The sequence below is a fragment of the Ranitomeya imitator genome, chromosome 4, assembly GCF_032444005.1.
Source record: "Ranitomeya imitator isolate aRanImi1 chromosome 4, aRanImi1.pri, whole genome shotgun sequence".
Lineage (NCBI taxonomy): Eukaryota > Metazoa > Chordata > Amphibia > Anura > Dendrobatidae > Ranitomeya > Ranitomeya imitator.
The window spans coordinates 475,014,340-475,036,656 of record NC_091285.1 but is presented as its reverse complement, the minus strand read 5'-3'; the positions used below and the strand labels follow the sequence as shown (position 1 = coordinate 475,036,656).

General features: G+C 42.5%; 2 protein-coding genes across 2 annotated transcripts in view; one reads left to right on the top strand and one right to left on the bottom strand.

Annotated features, from left to right (window-relative positions):
- CHRNA7 (cholinergic receptor nicotinic alpha 7 subunit) overlaps positions 1-22,317 on the top strand; it is a 622,924-nt gene that overhangs the window by 230,432 nt on the left and 370,175 nt on the right. The window lies entirely within an intron of this gene.
- Positions 1,235-3,748, bottom strand: LOC138676511 (uncharacterized). The gene is made up of 3 exons (XM_069765887.1): positions 3,566-3,748; positions 3,260-3,419; positions 1,235-2,321 (listed from the first exon to the last, which is right to left on the bottom strand). The coding sequence occupies exons 1-3, from the start codon at positions 3,720-3,722 to the stop codon at positions 1,250-1,252; spliced, it is 1,389 nt and encodes a 462-aa protein (XP_069621988.1). The 5' UTR covers positions 3,723-3,748; the 3' UTR covers positions 1,235-1,249.

Here is a 22,317-nt window from a genome sequence, read left to right as displayed (position 1 = left end):
ATACGTTTTTCCATAGTAATAGAATTGTAAAATCCAATTTTATTGAAAGTAATGTGTGTCACACAAAATTTGTGTGTTCCATAGTTTTGACGTATAATTACATAATCGGCTCCCACCTTGTCAACCATTTTTAATGCTGCAGACTATTTGCATATGGAACCAGGCTAGACAAGGAGGGAGACGATCATGTTTGCAAAACTCTACAGAGTTAACACTATTGTACTCAGGATGAAAGAATTCGTCCAGAGTCAAATAGTGGCGACACTGTGAACATTGCTTCCACCTCACCTGACCAATATTCTTAAGGTACATTAATAAAACTATTACCCAACGATACCGACCAGTGATACGACTGGACCGAGATCGTTGTTTAGTTGTCGCGTGGTTGCTGGAGAGCTGTCACACAGACAGCTCTCCAGCGACCAAAAAAGAGCAAGTCCCGTGTAATCTGGGTAATGTTATGAAGCGCTTTGCCACACTCATGATGTTTTCCCTGTTTACCATTGTAAATGTAATTTTAAAAAATACAAAAAACCCTTACACTCCGGTGTGTGAAACGTCCATCGCCGCCAACTTCCCGTACTGTGGCAGCCCTAAAGCCCAGCACAGCGTTTATTATTAAGTCAACGGTGTGCTCAGCTTTACGGGCGGGAATCACAGTGTCAGTGCGGAAAGATGACGGCGAGGGACGTGGTAGACACCTTTTTATATTTGTGGGGTATTGTTCACTTTTTATTTGAGTGTTTAAAACAGTGCGCTAGTAACCCAATATTCCCTTGTTTAAAACAAAGACATCGCTGGATCGGTCTAAACTCGCCGATCCAACAATGACAGCGTCTGATCAGTTACCCAAAAAAAATTCCAAATCATTCGCTGACACCAAAAAACTCACAGCAGGGGCTCAATCGTTTTACGATTTCAGAAAAGATAACGTTGGTTACACACAAAAACCAACTTTATCTATACTGAAATTGTTGTGTGATGGTACATTGTAAACTTGACATATTGAGCAATGCTGTTTGTGTTTGTAACATCTGAGTACAATGAGCGACAGCCCTATAAAACAATGAAAAAAACAAATTGATAAATATTGTCAGACATTGCACATCAGGTGTTACAAAGACAAGATTTGTGTATACGGCGCAAGGTGTGATTTGGTGCAAACTTTATTTGAGACAATAAAAACTAATTTTTTTTTTTAAAAATAACATTTATTTAGGGTACAAAAAAAAAAAATTGGGAAATGTTATTAGGGGGTACCAACATCCGCAATTAAAGGGGATTGATATCCCACACTTTTTGGGGGTGTTGAGGAGACCGAGGAGGAGGACGAGGGGGAGGAAGCAGCATACTCTATCACACTAGACGGGATGCCGACATCAATCCAGGCAGTGGATGGTGGCGAGATTAGCAAAGCAGGAGGTGAGGGAGGAGGAGGGACGACCAGTGTCCTTGGCTGGCTACTCCGGCTCCGGGTAGACCCAGGCTGTGATGGTGTACTCCTTGTAGACCCAGGCTGGGTACTGGGTGTACTCCGTGTAGACCCAGCCTGGGTACTTGGTGTGCTCCGGGTCGACCCGGGGTGTTTTCTGGTGGTACTTTTGGGAGCAGCCATAGCCAAGGTCGTAGTACTTGTCGTCGTCTTCTTCTTCTTTTTCCTCCTCTCTCCCTCTGGGTGTGGGTCGGCATCCCGTCTGTGTCCCCTTGAAGGCCTGTCAGGCTCTGAACTTTGGGGCTCTGTTCTGTGGTGGCGGTGGCGGTGGCCCTCGGCACGCGGAGCTCTGTGGTGGTGCTCTGCAGCAGGAGTCGGAGTCATGGCAGCCAGCGATGGTACTGCGGGCATATTTGTCGCTGACTGCATGACCCGAGCCTGCTGCAGAGCACTGACATATACATTGTTGCAGCCCTGTATGACCGAAATCTGGAGTTCCGGCGTAAGATGTTCAACCATGCCGTTGTGAATGGCAGTAAAAAAATGTTTGGCCGGCCTCGAGAGATCCGTTTCGATGTTTTCAAGACGCCGTTCGATATTGCACATTTTATCGCACAGCGCCTTGAAACCATTCTGAAATACGGTGCTCAGATGTAAAAATTCGGGCATGGGCGCCCTGTCCGAGGCCCGCTGACGCTGTCGGGAAGACCCAAAGGAAGGAGCGACAGAGGCCTCGGCCAGGGGAACATCTGATGGACCGGCTGCCGGTTCGCCAGATTGTGGTGGTGCAGACCTGCTCTCGCTGTGGGATGGCTGCGACTGTTCAGATGGCGCTTCACAAAGGACCGCTCCAGAGGGTCGGACAGTCTCGCGGGTGCTGCTGTGTGTTCTGTGAAAACATAAGGAAACCATTAGTATACTAAATATCACATTTCACATGCGTCATTAATTAACTTTACCGCCAGGTATCCATTGCCGCCATTAATATTAACCTATTTTTAATATTGACACTGCATATGCACCATCAATATTAAAAAAAAAGGTATTTATTTAATTCACAATAGTCACCCATGGTTGTGGTTTGCAACGCCAGACAATTATGCTTACGTTGGAACTGCCATGACGTCACGGTCATGTGACCGAGACGTCATCACAGGTCCTGCGAGCTGAGCAACCATGGGAACATAACCTGCTTTGCAGTGGAATGTATGCCGTATCTATTATATTTTACTTTTTTGTGTATAAAAAATCGGGGATACACCTGGATAGCCACTATACTACTACACTATTAAATATTGGCTGGGCATGGCCAATCTACTATTTTTCTGTGTTCTGTATACTTCAGATTTCAGTGAAATTGCTAGTAAGTCAAGCTCAACATTGTAGTAATCCCAGAAGGCTCGGAGCACGGAGCCGCTGTGTCAAGTGTGAGAAGACCAGAAATGAATAAAAAATTCTAGGTCAACGAGGCGTGAAAAGTAAAAACAAAATACTTTATTCACTTCAATCATAAGCAGAGGATGAAACATCTGCACAATACAATAAAAAAACTATCTACGCGTTTCAGGTCTGATGTTCCCTGTCACCTGAAATGCGTAGCTAGTGTCTATTGTATTGTGCTGATGTTTCATCCTCTGCTTATGATTGAAGAGGATAAAAGTATGTATTTTTTACTTTTCACGCCTCGGTGAGCTTTCCTTTTTTTCTTCATTTCTATACTTTGTACTTGCCAAAATAACTGGCTGGGCAATAAGCTACGTGGCTGGAATGTAGTATGTGAATATGCATGTTGTAAAAACTAGGTGTGTGCATAAGTACTATACTTACTCTCTGCTTTCAAGGACCGGTCGCAAGAACTGCAGTATACGGTTGTACTTATACACCGAGGTCCTTGAAGCGGCAGCACCACTACGAGTCTGTCCCTCCTTTTTCAGGCCCCTCCGGAAGCGGTCCTTCATGGAGCGCCATCTGGTCTTCAATTGTTTAACTGTGTATAAATTGAAAAAATAAAAAAGGTTTTAGATAATATATTGAAAACGATTACGCAACCGTGTGCAATCCCAATAGAAGACAGCACAGACGGTTGTGTAATCCTGGCATGATGGGTCACAGCAGCATTTTGTAAATACTTACGGAAACTAGTTTTGGCCTTTGGTGAAGCGCTGTCGAAGCCATCCCACAGCGATTGTGCCACCTCTATCCACAGACACCGCAATATGCCCTGGTCCGTGTGCCGGGGTTCACGGCTGTACCACAACGGGCCCCGTGCTTCAATGGATGCCACCATCATGTCAATATTGAGTGGTTCATCCAGGGCCCGTTGTGAGACCTAGAAAAAATGGAAAATATTAATGTTTGAAAGATAAAAAAAATTGTCCCTACCTCCTCCACCGCCACCTACTACACACAACACCACAACCTCCCACCACCCCCCATAACCGCAAAAACAAAAAAATTAAACAAAAAAAATGAAAAGGTTTGAAATAAATACTTACTCTCCGTCCTGCAGCCACAGCTTGGCCCCGTGGTCCCTGCTGCTGCTCCCTCTCTTCCTCCTGGTTCTCCTCCTCACTTGAAGAAGCCTGCAAAATAGTTTACCAAAAAGTTGAGTGACCCATCTACTAATGACAGCGAATATAAGCAATAGTAGATCATGTACTCACCGGACTCCTCAGCGGTGGGGTGTGGCTGGAATCGCTGCCGCTGGCCATGACTAATGCAATTCTGAAATAAAGAACAAAATAACATTGATACTATGCTCCTATGCACAATCCAGCAATAAATAAAAATAAAAAAAATCATTTAAACCACAAAGAACATTACACTCCAACTGAACTAACGCTGAGCAAACAACACGGCCACATTGATTAAATTAAAGAAACAATGGCAGAGACAACCCAATGCCAGAGTACAAAAGCCTAAAGGTACCATCACACTAGACGATATCGCTAGCGATCCGTGACGTTGCAGCGTCCTCGCTAGCGATATCGTCCAGTGTGACAGGCAGCAGCGATCAGGCCCCTGCTGTGCTGTCGCTGGTCGGGGAAGAAAGTCCAGAACTTTATTTGGTCGCTGGACTCCCCGCAGACATCACTGAATCGGCGTGTGTGACACCGATTCAGCGATGTCTTCGCTGGTAACCAGGGTAAACATCGGGTAACTAAGCGCAGGGCCGCGCTTAGTAACCCGATGTTTACCCTGGTTACCATCCTAAAAGTAAAAAAAACAAACACTACATACTTACCTACCGCTGTCTGTCCTCCAGCGCTGTGCTCTGCTCTCCTCCTGTACTGGCTGTGAGCGTCGGTCAGCCGGAAAGCAGAGCGGTGACGTCACCAGACATAGATGCCTACCTCTAGAAGCTGTATGAAATTAATTTGAGGTAGCTGGAGCAGATACAATGGTCAGGCGGTGCACTTTTCCTACATTTAGGCATACACAGACTACGCATTCCCATACGAATCTAGCAGCAGCACAATGGAATTCTGGGGTCACCCAATTAGCTTTTACCTGACTTACCATTGCGTCTTTAGACTGATGCACCAGTCCATGAGAGAGCGCACATTATGGGGAACAGTGCCCTAGGAAGGCAGTACTTACTGTCCGCTCTCCTCGGTCCATCTTCTTCCTTCGCACAGGAGTGGCTTTGCCAATCTTCTTTTTCCGCTGCAGAGGCCTGATCTACAGGCTCTGGAGTAGTTGTAGGTTCATCCCCCCGGACACCTGCACAGTGTATATTTCTGCGGGGAGAGGTAGTAGCGCAGCAGCCTTTGCCGCAATGCCAGCTCTATTATTGCCTTCAGCTTCTCTAGTGCGTTCCTTAGTATGAGCCTGCACTTTAATTATTGCAACTCTCTTGGGCAGTTCCAGTGCTCTCAGAAGCTGAGCTACCAACTCTGCTTTTTTAATGGGTTTACCAGAAGAACCACTAAACCTTCTGCTCTTCCATATGGGACCGCAATCATGGAAAATGCTGAATGCGTGGCACTATCAGTAAATGCTCTGCCATTATACATGCCTCAGCGAGTGCTTTCAATTCAGCTTCCCGAGCAGACATCCTAGAACGTATAGCTTCACTTTTTACCACCTCATGTTGATCAACTATTGCACAACCTCTATGAGGTACTATGTCTTTTTGAAAAAAAACTGTGATCCATTTACATAAAGCTCTAGATTTACATTAGGGATTGGCGGCTCTTGCATATTGGCAAGTATTTGTGTTAAAACAGTACACCCATAACATGTCCCCCCGGATTTATGACAGTACAAACGGAAAGGGAGGTCATAACTTGGGATTCCTAGTGCTGGGGCTGAGAGAATGGCTTCCTTCCGGTCCCTAAACCCCTCTTTTGCTTCTGTGGTCAGTTGGTATGCCTGACCCTTGTTTCACATTGACAACACATCACATAGAGGGGGCATGATTTATGATGCAGAGGGAATCCATTCTCTACAGTAGCTGATCAGCCCTAGGAATGTTCCAGTGTACTTACGGAAGTGGGCACAATTGCTTAGCTTTCGGCCTTTTACCCATTCAGTGACCTAAGAAAACTACTTTTTTTCCTCTCTTTTTTTTTTTTTCTTGAAACCTTACATCCTTCGTGATACAAAAAGATTAGCAAAGAATCTATTTTCAATTAGACATACCTGGTTGCTCTCTGCTCAGGGGATATTGTCTAATACACACCGGTACAGTACCTGGCTTGAATTTGATGGATACTTGTGTTATCCTTAACAAACGAACGTCTCTCTTATCCTTTACCCATACAGCAGCTGATATTTGCTTAAGCATTTGCTGAATGTCCTCATCTTTGTCAATTTTCAGTTTTTCATCATGTAGCTAAATTAGCGACATCATAGTGGAGAGGGTTGCTCCAGACAATAGGCCTGTAACAGTAATACTTTTCTTCCAAACAATTAATAACTGCATTCATTACACTCAGGATATCAGCACCTATCAAGGTTAGGACATTTATCTGAGACCAGCAATTGGGCACACAAGTCTGTGGTCCGTGCTATTCACACATTCTTGGGTTCTGTTTCATGCAAGGGATGGACTGCCCCATCTGTCCCTACACTCCGGACTGTTTTCACTGTCATGAATCATTGTGGCATATCCATTTTCTCATATCAGTACAACTCGCTAATGTATCAATCAGGCATTATAATTGTGTGAAAGTGATAGCCATCCTGTGGGGACCACTATTTTTGTTTACACTTCTCTTGGCAAACTCCCATCTTTCCTTTTCTTCTCTCCCGCTGTTCCCCTGTGATATATACCTGTCCCCTGCACCGCAGTTTTCACAGCATTATTAAATACATCTGGAGGTATATTCACCATAACATGGGAAGGGACTGATTGAGTGTAGCATAGATACATTCTGGCCTCACTCTTCTCTTAATCCTGTCAGGAACATATTTTTAAGAAACCTAGCTTCCCTAGATTCTTCAGGACATAATCATGATCTCTGAGACTTTGAACCCTGCTGTACATCTAGCATAAAATCTGTCAATAGGCTCCTCTGAACCCTAAAATACTTCTGGTAATCCTGAAGCTAAGTCCTCTGTCTGCTTTCTGGCAACCACAAGTAACCAGGCTAGAAATTACTGTCCCGACTCCCTAGTTTTCTTGTCTGCTGGTATCTCCTGTATTATGGCATTTATTACAGATCCAGCTAGTGGATCCCATGGCTCTTTTATCCCTCTGCCTATCCTGTGGATTGCCTGCGTGCACTGGAGGTTGTGAGTGCGTAGGACTACTTTCTGTAGCCCCCATCAACCCTTCACTGGACTGGTCATCTCCTATACACCTCCATTCGCTGTCTACTCTGCTTTATTGTCACCCGGAGGAGGTGTAGGGGTAGTCTGTAAGTGAAACCTGTCTTCACTTCCTTAGGTAAGGGCTTCCTGCTGCTGTCTAGGACTATTTAATGGAGTGGAAAAACTATCCGGGGATCCTTTTGGCATCCCAGGGTATTGGTTTGTAGTTAAATGCATAGGAGGAGAGGAAACGTATGCTGGGAAGCCTGCCTGCATTTGCATTGCGACTGACGCTGGAATCAACCTTCCTTTTCCCATGCAATCTCACTCTTTACTGGGCTGCTGCTGGAAGGGGGCTGATCTCATCCCCCCCAGTTACAGGGGTGGAGGGAGCTGCACAGACACTGAACTCAGTAAGGGGGACTGCCTGTGCCTGCGTGCCTGCGGGGGGAATGCTGCAAATCGCCTCTCATATGTGCTCACATTGTAACTTCAATCATGTTCCACATTCATCTCAGTATTAAAATACGGATCATGTCGTTCAGAGGTTCTGATCCATACTGCCACTTGCATCCCATAGTCATATTTATCAATCCATGTGGCATGCTTCTTACTTAAATGCTTCCATCTCTCAGCATCCAAAAACAAATTCCTTGGCATCCCTGCCTTTTCCAGAACTATTAGCGGTATCCTTATCTGCTTTATTTCCCACCAGGTCCTTTATCTTATATCTCGGATCCGTAATCTGTCCTGACCTGGTTAATGTATCACCCATAACAGCTGTCAAAGGTAGCGACCCCTGTCTTCAGCCCTGTTATATATAACCTGGATCCCACTGGTCTACTATGATAGCCAGCAATCCTGCTTCCAAAGCAATAAGCTGAACCGCAACTCACTGTTCTCTCCTGATGCTGATGCACACTGTCCTGTAAAAGTGGATCACTATGAACAACGCAGTTCCAACCACAAGCGCTATATACTCCTCATACATCTGGATCTGAGTCCTCACTAGACTCTGAATATGCAAGGTCTATTCCTGAACCTACTCCGGGTTCAATAAGATAATATTCATCCGTGATATTATCTTTCCACCTTGGCATATACCATCTAGAGTCTAATATATCTACCCAGCTTCTCATCAATCCATGAGGATGAGTTACTATATGACAAGAGTATTCTCTGCGCCTACTGTGGTGAACATAGACACTTTTCACACAGCATGTGCTGCACCCATGGGAAGCATTTGTCTGATTTTTCAATCAAATCCATACACGCATTATTTCAGTATTTTTTCGCTCCTCACATTTTATCAAAATAATCTAGTGCCAATGGACAAAAACATAAATCACATCTATTTATGGAATCTCTTACTTGGTTCATTATATCCTCTAATCCATTTCCTATCTGAGTACAGGATTGCATACAAAAATAAGCATTCATGTTCACATAGATTGTCTTCACATGCTCTTTCCTACTTCACTACAAACTCCCACCCGGGACCTTCCTGTAAGTTTTTTTCATGTAACAACTCACTGCTTTTAATAAAAAGGCTATTTATATACTGAGCACACATCATTTAGTCTCCATACATCATGAGCGCTGCTCTGTACCCCACAACATTGATTCAGCAATATATCAGAAAGAAACACAGTATAATCAGAACAGTTCAGCACAGCTCTATCAGTACTACTTATCAATTAAGAACTGACAAGGCACTAATAAACTCAACTAATATAATTAACTAACCAAAAGCAGAATAAGAGTGATAAAGAAGGAAAGAAATATAGAACAATCATAGGACAAGTATAGCAGAGCATAGTAGAATCAAGACACTTCAATTACAATATTTACAGTATTAACAAACATTGACATCGTTACAGACAGACAGACAGACAGAAACCTTTGTTATAAATACAGACAAAACAAATGATGGAAAATCATTGTACTTCATAATGAAACAAAAACAATTGTTAACAGCACTTAAACAAACAACAAACAAAACAGACAAAGACAAGCAAGAGACAACAAAACAAATAACAGATACTTTCTTTTACCTGAGGGCTTTTCCCGTTAGAAATCCCCAAAGACTGACTCTATAAAGCCTCCATTCTCGGAGAGAAAACTGTGTGAGTAATAAATCTACTCACTTACCCGGGATTTGGTTTTCTGTTCGGGACGGAGGCAGTCAATTGTTCAGTCTAAGATGAATGTCGAAGGAGAAATTATATTATCTCGCTGGGGCCTCCAAGTTGTTAGAGAAGGGATTTCCAACCTACTCAGGTGTTCTGTTTATTAGGTACCTACGCAATAAAGCAATAATCAGAGAGACACACGCTCGTTGTCTGTCAGAATAGTCTCTGCTCCTTTATTTTTAGGGCTGGGCTTAAAAAGGCCCAAGATCAAAAGGAAATGTAGAGTTACATAATAAATTGGCATAAATGAATGTCTTATACAATAAGTTGAAAAAAACATCCTGGGATATAAGATGGATGAATGCGGTGTAAGAATGTAGGGAGTTGTTGTTCTCATGTCTGCGGTTTTGAGATACTGGCTTAAACTACACATTTTTGGGTGTTCTTGGACAATAAAAAGATGCCCTTGACATTTTCTGGGAACGCTATAAATGTATATACCTAATAGGAATATACTCACCCTCGGAAGCGCCCTGCTTCCTTCCGACAGCCTTCCTTCCTAAGAATCAGCCCTTCCAGGACCTTCGGTGACGTCGCGGGTGACGTCGCGGCTTGTGATTGGCCGCGCGAGCGGTCACATGGGCGGCCGCGCGGCCAATCACAAGCCGCGACGTCACCCGCGACGTCACCGAAGGTCCTGGAAGGCTGATTCTAAGGAAGGAAGGTTCCCGGTTAGTACCAGGGCACGTCAGAGGGTAAGTATAAGGATATTTTTTATTTTAATTCTATATTTTACACTTAAATATGGATCCCAGGGCCTGAAGGAGAGTTTCCGCTCCTTCAGACCCTGGGAACCATGGAAACCCAATGCACTGCATTGGGTTTCGAGTTTCGGCCGACCCCGACCCCGACTTTTTTATAGGATCGGCCGATTTCACTCGACCCGACTTTTCCAAAAGTCGGGTTTCGTGAAACCCGACCCGATCCTATAAAAGTGAAGGTCGCTCAACCCTAGCCTCAATAAGAGTGAGGGAATACTACATGCTCTATCCAGAGAGACAGAGTGGAAAGTTGCTACTGGCCAGAGCACTTTCCACTGACTATCTTAGATGATATATTAGTTATTAATGATAGCCCTAAGTAAACAAGGGACTACCAACATCAGAACTTTTACAATCAGGTCGATGTAGTACTGCGATCTGGATGGTCTATATGTATTAGGTCAATTTCTATGCTTGTTATGTAGGTGATCACTATGTGGGGATATAATTGGAAATATATTTAGTTTTAAAATCCCCGATGGATTGGCATTACTTATCTGCTACAGGTTGACTATTAATTACGTTATTGATAGTAGTGCCAATTGTGGAAATATATTAATAGTATTCAAAGTGTGGCCTGGTTGGTAAATTGTGTAGAGGCAAAAACATGTTCTTATTATGAGCATCTATTCCTCTTTTAATGCATCCCATTATGTTATATGTCTTGGTGGTAGCTGTCTGGCACTGGTCACTAAAGTTGAGTTTGTTATATTACCACTAGATGGTGGCCCGATTCTAACGCATCGGGTATTCTAGAATATGTATGTAGTTTATTTATGAAGTTTTCTGAATAATACAATTTATATACAGGATTCGGCCAGCCGGGCGCGACCAATTAGCAAAGCGTGGTTCAAATTCCGCGCCAATTGGCCAACAGGATTTGGCTGGCCAGGCGTGACCAATCAGTGAAGCCAGGGCCAGCTCCAGGTTTTTGAGGGCCCCGGGCGAAAGAGTCTCAGTGGGCCCCCTCATTAACACATACCACGATGATAATGCGCAGATACAGTAGAAAAATATACCACAGCCAAGTAGCATATATCACAGTCCATGTAGCATATAACATAGCCCACATAGCATATAGCACAGCCATGTAGCATATAGCACAAGCCACGTAGTATATAGCACAGGCCACATAGCATATAACACCGCCCATGTAGCATATAGCACAGCCACATAGCATAAAACACAGCCACGTAGCATTCAGCACAGCCCAATGTAGTATATAGCACAGCCCACATAGTATATAGCACAGCCCACACAGCATATACCACAGCCCACGCAGTGTATAACACAGCCCACGTAGTATATAGCACAGCCCATGCAGTGTATAACACCGCCCATGTAGTATATAGCACAGCCCACATAGTATAAAACACATTCCACGCAGTGTATAACAGCCCACGTAGTATATAGCACAGCCCACGAAGTATATAGCACAGCCCACTCAGTATATAGCAAAGCCCATGTAGTATATAACACAGCCCACGTTGTATATAACACAGGCCACGTAGTATATAGCACAGCCACGTAGTATATTGCCCAGCCATGTATATTGCACAGCTACGTAGTATATAGCACAGCCCACATAGTATATAACACAGCCACATAGTATATAGCACAGCTCACGTAGTATATAGCACAGCCACGTAATATATTGCACAGCTACGTAGTATATAGCTCAGCTCACGTAGTATATAGCACAGCTCACACTTTATATAGCTCAGCTCACGCAGTATATAACACATCCACATTGTATATTGCCCAGCCACGTAATATATTGCCCAGCCCACATAGTATATAGCACAGAGACACAGTATATAACACAGCTCACACAGTATATAACACAGCCCACATAGTATATAGCACAGCGATGTAGTATATAGCACAGCCCATATAGTATATAGCACAGAGATGTAGTATATAACACAGCCCACATAGTTTATAACACCGCCCACGTAGTATATAGCAATGTGGGCACCATATCCCTGTTATAAAAAAAGAATTAAAATAAAAAATAGTTATATACTCACCTTCCGGCGGCCCCCAGATCCAGGCGAGGCGTTTAGCGATGCTCCTCGCGATGCTCCGGTCCCAAGAATGCAGTGCGGTCTCGCGAGATGATGACATAGCGGTCTCGTGAGACGTCATCATCTCGTGAGACTGCAATGCATGGCCCGGAGCATCGCGAGGAGCGGGAAAGGCGCCGGAAGGTGAGAATATAATGATTTTTTATTTTTTTAATTATTTTTAACATTAGATCTTTTTACTATTGATGCTGCATAGGCAGTATCAATAGTAAAAAGTTGATCACAGAGGGCTAATAGCAGCGTTAACGGACTGCGTTACACCGTGGCATAACGCGGTGTAATGCAGCCATTAACCCTGTGTAAGCGCTGACTGGTGCCCTGCCGGCCGCGACCAATCAGCGATGCGGGATTTCCATGACAGACAGAAAAACAGAGGGAAGTGCCCCTTAGACGATTATATATATAGATATACCCAAGTCTTTTTCAGTTACAGTTTTATCCAGTGTTCTATCATTTATTACATATTTGTACATTTTATTTCCGTGGCCCAAGTGCATGACCTTATATTGATGTAGATTAAACTTTATTGCCATTTCTCAGCCTAAGCCTCCAGGTTACATACATCCCTTTGTAATATTAAGTTATCATCTTCTGTTTTGATGACCTTACAGAGTTTAGTATCAACTGGAAATATTGAAATTTTGCACTATATACCCTGTGCAAGGTCATTAATAAATATGTTTGGAAGAAGAGGGTCGAATACTGACCCAACTGTTAACTGTAAACCAGCCAGGGCATGTTCCATTTAAAGTCACCCTTTGTTTCTTATCACTTAGCCAATTGATAAGTCAATTTACACATATATTATCATAGTTCCATTGCTTTCATTTAATGTACCAATCTATTATTGCATGCTGTATCAAACAACTTTGAAGAGCACAGATGGACATGATCCACGGTGTTACCCTGGTTCAGTCTGGAACTTAACTTCTCATAGAAGAATATCAGATTAATCTAACTGGACCAATTACTCATAAACACATGTTGGTGCTGGGTTATGAGGTTATTCTTATTGAACTATTCCAGGATAGCATTTCTTAGAAAACCCTCCAAGATTTTGCCCACAGTACAGATTAAATTTACATGTCTACAGTTTCTGGGCTTAGTTTTTGTCTCCTTTATGAATATAGGTTACACATTTTCTATGTACCTGTCCTGCGGTACAGACCCTGTTTGGAATAGTTGAATGTTAGAAATAGTTGTCTGTCGTATGGTACTTAATTCCTGCAGTACACGGGGGTGTATACCACACTGGCTTTGTGATTTGTCTACTTTAGTGTTTTTTGAACTGGCGCTATACACTGTGACCACTGGGTCCTAAACAGCAAATCCCGATAATCTATCATAATCGCAAAATTTGGAAAGTGTTTTATTAAATATTTAGAAATTGATTGTTTGTGACAGTAGATTAATAGAATTACTGACGTAACACTAGAAAGATGTGATATATTATTGAATATTTCACTCTTTGTGCCTATGAGCCATCAGTGTCAGAGGCAATGATATTTACCCCTTCATATGCTTGTCTGATTATTTTTAGATGACTATGCAGCCGCTTGATTTAAACTGTTTTGGAGGTTGAGAAAAAAGTTTATAAATCACAGTGTGCAGATGAAGGTGCTGGGGCATCATTTCCAGCATGACTGAACGCACGATATATTGCTAAATTTATCATGTTCACCGCACTTCATATTGATGCCATTCATTCAGACTGTATACATTTACAGGTGATTATATTTAACTTTTACATCACTGATAACTGAAGTGGCTGCAAACGTGCATACAAATAACATGTTTACCTGTTTTATTAATGGGTAAAGGCACAATCCTATAAAAAGCCACTAGAATAGCACAGTTTTATATTTGACATAAAGCATTAAGAATAAGATACAAATTCCGTGAAGCTGGCTGCGTTTTGCTGACAATTTAATGTGTGTGGTCGCAGTGACTGTCCGCTGACATTTGGCATCAGCAGAAAACATGTATTGAGCCTATTAAATTTCAACACTGCAGTTATTTTATTCCGCTGGGAAAGAATAGCCATCAATAAGCAAGCATTCAGCTAACAGCTATTTTATGTGTATGGCCAACCTTACATGTATAAGTCTTTAGCACTGTTCTACTATATTCTGGAGCTAACAAAAGTCATTGCTTTAACTTCTGAATTGCCTGTTTTTTTTTTCAAAATTGGAGCATCCTTATTTGCTTGGAGTGCCAACTAAAGGTAGCATTCAATGTTCTGTAGCTAAAAAGATTGAGTGTTTCTCTATAAAATAAAGTATATTTTGCATTACTATTAAAAAGGCACTCTCACTAACATAGCAGTAAATGTGTGTGTACATGCATGTCATGTAGTGCGAGTGTAATAGTATACTCGACTACTGCCCCTTTCTCCGGTGTCCAGTCCCATTCTTCTTGGCTTCCCTGTGACATCACTGCAATTCTGAGCAGCGCTATGCATGAGCTGGAAGTCTACTTTACAATGAAAGCTTATGGAGCCATGTTCTAACACTCCATAGGCTTTCATTGCTAAACCTAATTCTGGGTTACGCAGCGGCTGACCTGGCCAGTCTGCAGAGCTAAGATGTCACAGAGAAGCAGAGAAGAACGTCTCTGGACGCTGGAGAGAGCAGGCACAGGTGAGCATATTAATATACTCACACTACATTACATGCATGTACATACACATTTACTGCATAAAAAAGTTAGTGGGAGTTCTCCTTTAATGTTTATGACCACAGATAATATAATGCTCACACCTTATTTGGACTGTAACTGAAATTATATTAGTACAGTCAATTCATCTGCAAAAAAATCCTCTACGTACTATTGGCTCATAGTCCTTTCTCAAGACTTGAGAAAAGCTCCATTAGGTAGAGCTGAAGGTGCGCCAGAGTATAACTGCTATTCACCCCATGTATTTTGAAAGCACACAGGCCAATGCTGCCAACGTCTCCCCCCACCCACGTCAACCAGCCACACCCTGGAGGGGGGTCTCTATTACTTATATTACCCTGCTTGGAGGAAATGAAGATTTATTACAAGACTAATATTGCTAATAATTCTAGTGTACAAAATTAAATAATACCACTATGCTATGACTATATAATATTACCACATACTGATGAAATAGTGTCATTGTTGAAAAGAGCACTGGCAGGTGCAGCGGGTCTGGCAGACGTTGAGAAGGGCACTGGCAGGTGCAACGGGACCGGCAGACATTGTGATGAGCACTGGCAGGTGCAACGGGAGTGGAAGACATTGAGATGGGCACTGGCAGGTATTAAGGGACTGGGTGACATTGAGATGAGCACTGTCAGGTACAACGTCAATCTGCACCACCCTGGATGGTGGTCTATTACCCTGCTTGGAGGAAATCAAGATTTATTACAAGACTAATGTTACTAATAATTCTAGTATACAAAATTAAATAATACCACTGTGCCATGACTATATAATAATATCACATACTGATGAAATAGTGCCATCGTTGAGATGAGCACTGGCAGGTGCAGCAGGACCGGCAGACATTGCGATGAGCACTGGCTGGTGCAATGGGAGCGGCCGACGTTAAGATGGGCACTGGCAGGGGCAACTGCCAGTTTATGTTGAGATGAGCGCAGGCAGGTCCATCGGTACTGGCTGATATTGAAATGAGCACTTGCAAGTGCAACTGGACTGGCCCATGTTGGGATGAACAATGGTAGGTGCAACAGGATCGGGTGACGTTGAGACGAGACCTTGCAAATGCACCGCGACTGGCTGATGTGGAGATGAGCACTGGCAGGAGCAACAGGATCGGGTGACATTGAGATGAGCGATGGAAAGTACACCAGAACTGGCTGACGTGGAGATAAGCACTAGCAGGTGTAGCGTATAGAGATATGAGCACTGGGACCTGAGAACTCACAAAGATTGTTAGGAAACAAATTCACTATATTGCACAGGCACCTCCATGTTGGAAGTGGTGCTTTAAATAGTAAATGTCCTCCAGCTATTGGCAGGAAACACTTTGGAGGAATTTGCGTGGCCTTTTTAAGGAAGAGGAAGTGGGCGCTCGAGCGTCCTAAGCACAGTGCGCGGGGGACGCACCTCAGGTAGCAGCAGTCATGGAAGGATCAGAATGGTGGCCGTCTCTGCAGGGGGAGAGGGACTGCAGGCAGAAACTCTGGTTCTACAGCCATCACACTAATCATTAAAGAGGTTGTACACCACCGAGAAAAAGTTCACTGAAGCCTCAGAAACCTTTTTTTTGTGCAAGCGAAATGCAGAAAAACTAATAACTATCCATTCTTTAATTCTTAAAATAAATAAATAATTTGACAATTATTAGAATAGAAATATATTGTAATTCAATAAAATAATCTCACCTGATTCAGTGTTGCATGTTGGTCTTGAACCATTTATAGTAGCTGAAAATTCATTTCTGATTGAAGTGTTATCATTGCTTTGTTACAGTACTGTGCCTCTAATGTTAATCACAAGTAAAGCTGCTCAGTTTGATCCACTAATCATTTTGGACTCACACAATTCTTTTATTTTCGTCTTTCTACTTCGTAAAAGAGAGTGGCATTATTAATTTAATCACATCACTTGACATTATGTAGGCTGTAAAGAAATCGTTATACCTTTTCTTTGTAAACGTTTTCACAAACAAATAAATCTATTCATCAAAGTCTAAAAGTGTATGTTATGTTAAGAAATATTTTTTTTCCCACTAAGAATGACCAACACTCAATAAGAAACAATTACTCAGGTCACAAAGCACACAGCACAGTCCTGTATAAAATAGAAGCTCTAATCAGAAAACCATGTATTGGAGGTTTTATTTCATTTGTTAATGTAAAACATCAAACAAACTATTGTTTTATTTCACATTTGGTATGAATATGTGTGATATACATTGTTTTCAAAATATTTCCAAATATACCTAAAATTTTCTAGTTTTATATTGCCCAGAGAACCTCAACATTTTCTGTCACTATTATAGACATCACTGTTAAGCTTCAACTGCGTACACAAGGTAAAAAACTGAGCATTAAAGGGGTAGTCTCAAGTTTGCAAGTTACCCGCTATTTATAGGATAGAGGATACTTTCCAGATTGCTGGAGGTTCAACCACTAGGATCCACACCAATCCAGATGAACTGAGATTTTGATTAATCCTGTGTGAATGGTGCCTTGGTCCATAACATGCACTAAGGGTACCGTCACACTATACGATTTACCTACGATCACGACCAGCGATATGACCTGGCCATGATCGTAGGTAAATCGTAGTGTGGTCGCTGGGGAGCTGTCACACAGACAGCTCTCCAGCGACCAACGATGCCGAGGTCCCTGGGTAACCAGGGTAAACATCGGGTAACTAAGCGCAGGACCGCGCTTAGTAACCCGATGTTTACCCTGGTTACAAGCGTAAAACTAAAAAAAAACAAACAGCACATACTTACATTCTGGTGTCCGTCAGGTCCCTTGCCGTCTGCTTCCCGCACTCACTGACTGCCGGCCGTAAAGTGAAAGTGAAAGCACAGCCGCTGTGCTCTGCTTTCACTTTACGGCCGGCAGTCACAGTGCTGGAAGCAGACGGCAAGGGACCTGACGGACACCAGAATGTAAGTATGTGCTGTTTGTTTTTTTTTAGTTTTACGCTTGTAACCAGGGTAAACATCGGGTTACTAAGCGCGGTCCTGCGCTTAGTAACCCGATGTTTACCCTGGTTACAAGCGAACGCATCGCTGGATCGCATCGCTAGATCGCTAGATCGGTGTCACACACACCGATCTAGCGATGACAGCAGGAGATCCAGCAATGAAAGAAAGTTCTAAACGATCTGCTACGACGTACGATTCTCAGCAGGATCCCTGATCGCTGCTGCGTGTCAGACACAGCGATATCGTAACGATATCGCTGGAACGTCACGAATCGTACCGTCGTAGCGATCGAAATGGTATAGTGTGACGGTACCCTTAAGCTCAATTCTTACTGGGACAGGCGGAGATAGCCAAACATTGCTCTCAACTGGTCTTCAGCACTCTCATAAGAATGAATGGAGCAGTGGTGCTTTGGTCAAACTTCACTCCTTTCACACAAAGCGTCTTCAGTGACCGAGTTCTATGGATCAGTAAGGTTTGCAAGATGCCTAAAAATCAGGAAGTTGTTTCCTGTCCCTTGGATGTGGGATAATTTTCAAGCTTGAGAGCACCCCTTTAATCTCATTGCTATCAGAGGGCAGGATTAAAATGGAACCTCATAACATATCTGTTACCTGTAGGTGGATAATACAGGATCACTTATTTGGTGATATTAAGCAAATTATGAAAACAGTTTATCTTCAACCATCTGTGCACAATGACCTCTGCACAAGTTACAGAGCATGCCCACATCATTCTTCCACAAATGTCAATTTTTTTTTACCGAAATTTCCTATGTGCACATACTGTAAATCAAATTTTTCAAACTGCTTTTTCCTAGCATAATTTAGTTTTGAACAAAGCAGCAGCTGTGTAACGAAAATAATGATATATAATATATACAAGTATATATCGAAAATAACTGAAGCTAAAAAATAGTATTTCATTCTAAATAGTTATTGTTTAATAAGAAAACTTGAGACTTGGATTCTCTTTAAAGGGAATCTGTTATGAGATTCTGAATGTTCTGTGGAGTTTCAGAGAAAACATAGTTTGTAAAGCCGTCAGGAGACTAAGTGCTCACATAGACGGATCGATCTCTCCCTATGTGTGTGTATAGGAACAGACATGTCAGCTTAAGGGAGTGTGGTAGATATAAGCAGGCGTGAACATGCCTTGGGCTAGTCATCCAAGATGTACTGTCCTCACCAGGACTTTTAAGTATGGTTTCTCTGAAACACTTCACCGTTTTATAGTAAAACACACACAGCTGCAATAATGCAGCCATTGCCTGATTCATGCTGTTCATGGTTTCTGGCAGCATTAATCTCATGAAAGGTTGTATTTTAAGAGAAAGCATATCCTAATGCAGCAACCTGGTGTAAGGCAGGGAGGGGGTGTCTATGTTCCGGGCAGTGTATAATCTGTGTCATGGTCTCCGACTTTCTGTCACGATCCATCTCTTTCCTCTCTCCAGTCACACATACACAAAGTGCCACAATAACAATATATAAAAAAATAACACTGGGAAAGAGTTTGCTGTGACACCAGGTGCGTATCGGACAAAGATGGGCCTCTGATATGCGCAGATTTGCTATCAGCTCTGTGCTCAGAGAGGGTATTGTGACAAATGATGATTTACACATCAGTTGCCTCTTTAAAGGGTTTTTCCCATGAGCAAAGCTAATTTTAATCAACATTTAAATTAATAGATCTTTGAATAATAATAATTTCCACAATTGGATTTGTGTTAAATAATTGTTCCTGTGCTGAGATAATCTTATAAATGTGCCCCTGCTGTGTACTGTGCAATGGCTGTGTCTGACCATGCAGGAACATGGTCTGATCATACCACAGCTGCTGAGCAGGGGAGGAAGCAAAAGAAAGTATTCAGACAGGACAGCAGGGGGGTCGTGTCTGATTCTTTCTCTGAGGTAAAACATTGCTTAAAAACAAGCAGGGAAATGTTTTACCTCACAAAAAGAATAAACTATGATCCCCTGGTGTCCTGTCTGTATACTCTGTTGTCCCTCCCCTTCCTGCTCAGGAGCTGTGGTATGATCAGACCATGTTCCTGCACGGTCAGACATGGCCATTACACAGAACACAGCAGGGGCACATTTATAAGATTATCTCAGCACAGGAACATTTTTATTTAACTCATCCAATTATGGAACTTATTTTTCTTCCAAGATCTATTACTTAATATGTACTTTGTTAGTGGGAAAATCCCATTTCGTAGACGATGATGGTGATAGTGGTGGTTGTTTGTTGTTTGTTTTTAATCACAAAGAAGCAGTATTAAATTGGAAAGAACACTGTCTTTGCTAATGATAATTGTGGTAAATAATTATATGCAAATAGTAGGCAATTGGTGGTCACATTTACACTCACAGTTGAAGGTTTAACCAAACATACGGACAGGCAGATCTCTGTGCTATACTTGTCTTATCAATTCAATTCACTTATTCTCAGTATGTCCGATCTGGTAATGCCCTATCAATATTCTTTACTTAGGACTGAGCTGTGCTTCTCCTGTGCTGCATTTTTTTCCTCCTGCAGCTGCAATATGGATTCTTCCAATCTAAAAGCTGACAGATCCCCTCCTTTTTAATTTGTCCGTTTCTGAACCAGCAGTCAGGGGAAGATCAACATCTCATTGCAGTCTGCCTTCCTCTACTGACTTCTCTCACCATTGGCAAACTATCAGGGACTCTTGTTCCAGCTCTTTCCAGAAACATCTACATTACAAGCAGAGTTAAATCATTGTAAACATGCCATTGAGAGGGATGATTAACCTTTTGATAGCTGCCTGTCAGCAAGTCTCATAGTATGTTACACAGAAATCACAGTATGCACATGAAACACACTATACATCTGGAGATGGCCACTTTGTGGGATCGCTCACTAACTTTTCTAGTCTTCTTTTCCACTGATAGGGAAAGACTCATACTATTTATCATTTACAAACAGCTTTGTCCTCTAGCTAATTAACCCTTTACAAGCACCTATGTCCTCCTCTGGTTAATGAACCCTTTGGTAGCTCTTCTGTCCTCTTGCGTTAAATAGGCTGTATAATACACAGTGAGATACTATGACATGACTAATAAATAAAGGTATTCTATAGTGAATTACAGGATTCTGGCTTGAGGTGGCAAATTGTTCTACTCATGTTTTCATTTTGCAAATTTGTTGCTTATTGGGATACATTAATAATTTCATCATGGTTGTACTTTGCCTTTGGTAATTTTTTTGATAACAATAGATAAACGAGTCTTCCAATAACGTCTGTATACTAGTGACTCTAGTCCACCATAAAAACCTGCGAGATTTGAGCACAAAACTCTGTCTAGCAATCAGATACTGTGTGCAATCAGCTTTGTCTGCAGAGTTGGTACCTGCTAGACAGGAGAATTTCACTAGATTTTGCAGTTTGGTAAAATAAAAATGCTCCCTGTAACACTGATGGAAATCATGTGATGTTGAGTTTGTTCAGATGAATCTATTTTCAGTCCATGTGCTATATGTGTGGAAAATGGACAGCACTTGTACCTAATATTAGCTTAAATACTAGAACACATGGTTTATTTTTCAAAGGGAACTCAGGTCTGTTTGAAAAAACCCACAGCATTCTTTATTTTTGAACTGGGCAAATGGGGTGATTGAAATTTAATTATTTGCCTGTTCTATACATTGCAATACTAGATTATTGCAGTATATATGAAAATTTCTGATTTCTTATGAAGCCAAGAGCTGAGGAGCACCAACATGGTAGCCATGAGAATTTTCAGCCATCCCCTGGCAGCTAGAGCCACTCATCACCTCTTTGCAATCTTGTCAGTTGGGAGAGAGCAATGGGTGGCAGAATGATTGTGCCATGTAAGACATAAGGAGTCCTTTTAAATAACTCTGGTTACAAATACTGTAGATGCCAGCTGCATAACAAAACCTGCACTGGGTATGGAGTGGGCTCATCTCCAAACAAGAACTTGACATACTACATACTCAATAAGGATATAATGTGTCTTAGCACGAACAGGCAGGTAGTTGCGATCTACGTTCCTGTTGTGCCCAACACTGTTCTCCAAGGCACAAAGCGGTCACAAACCACTGCTGCCGGCGATTTGGCTGCTTTTTGTCAACAGAGCAGCACTTTGTCTTCTCGGCTGCTCTGTTGACAGGGTGGGACTGCTGGCGTCATTCTGGCTCCCCCAGTTAGGCAGTGGAGCTCTGGATGTCAATCAGAATGACAATGGCAGTTCTGTCCTCAGAGCAGAGCGGAAAAGAAACCGCTGCTCTGTGGACATGATCTTAGCGGAAGTCACTGAATTGCTGGCAGGAGCAGTCAGTGACGACGGAGAGCAGTGACGAGCACAACAGGCAGATAGCGTTCAACTTAGGCACATTTTTTTGGGGGCAAAATCCAAGATATCCCCTTTTAGTGTAATTTTGGCCT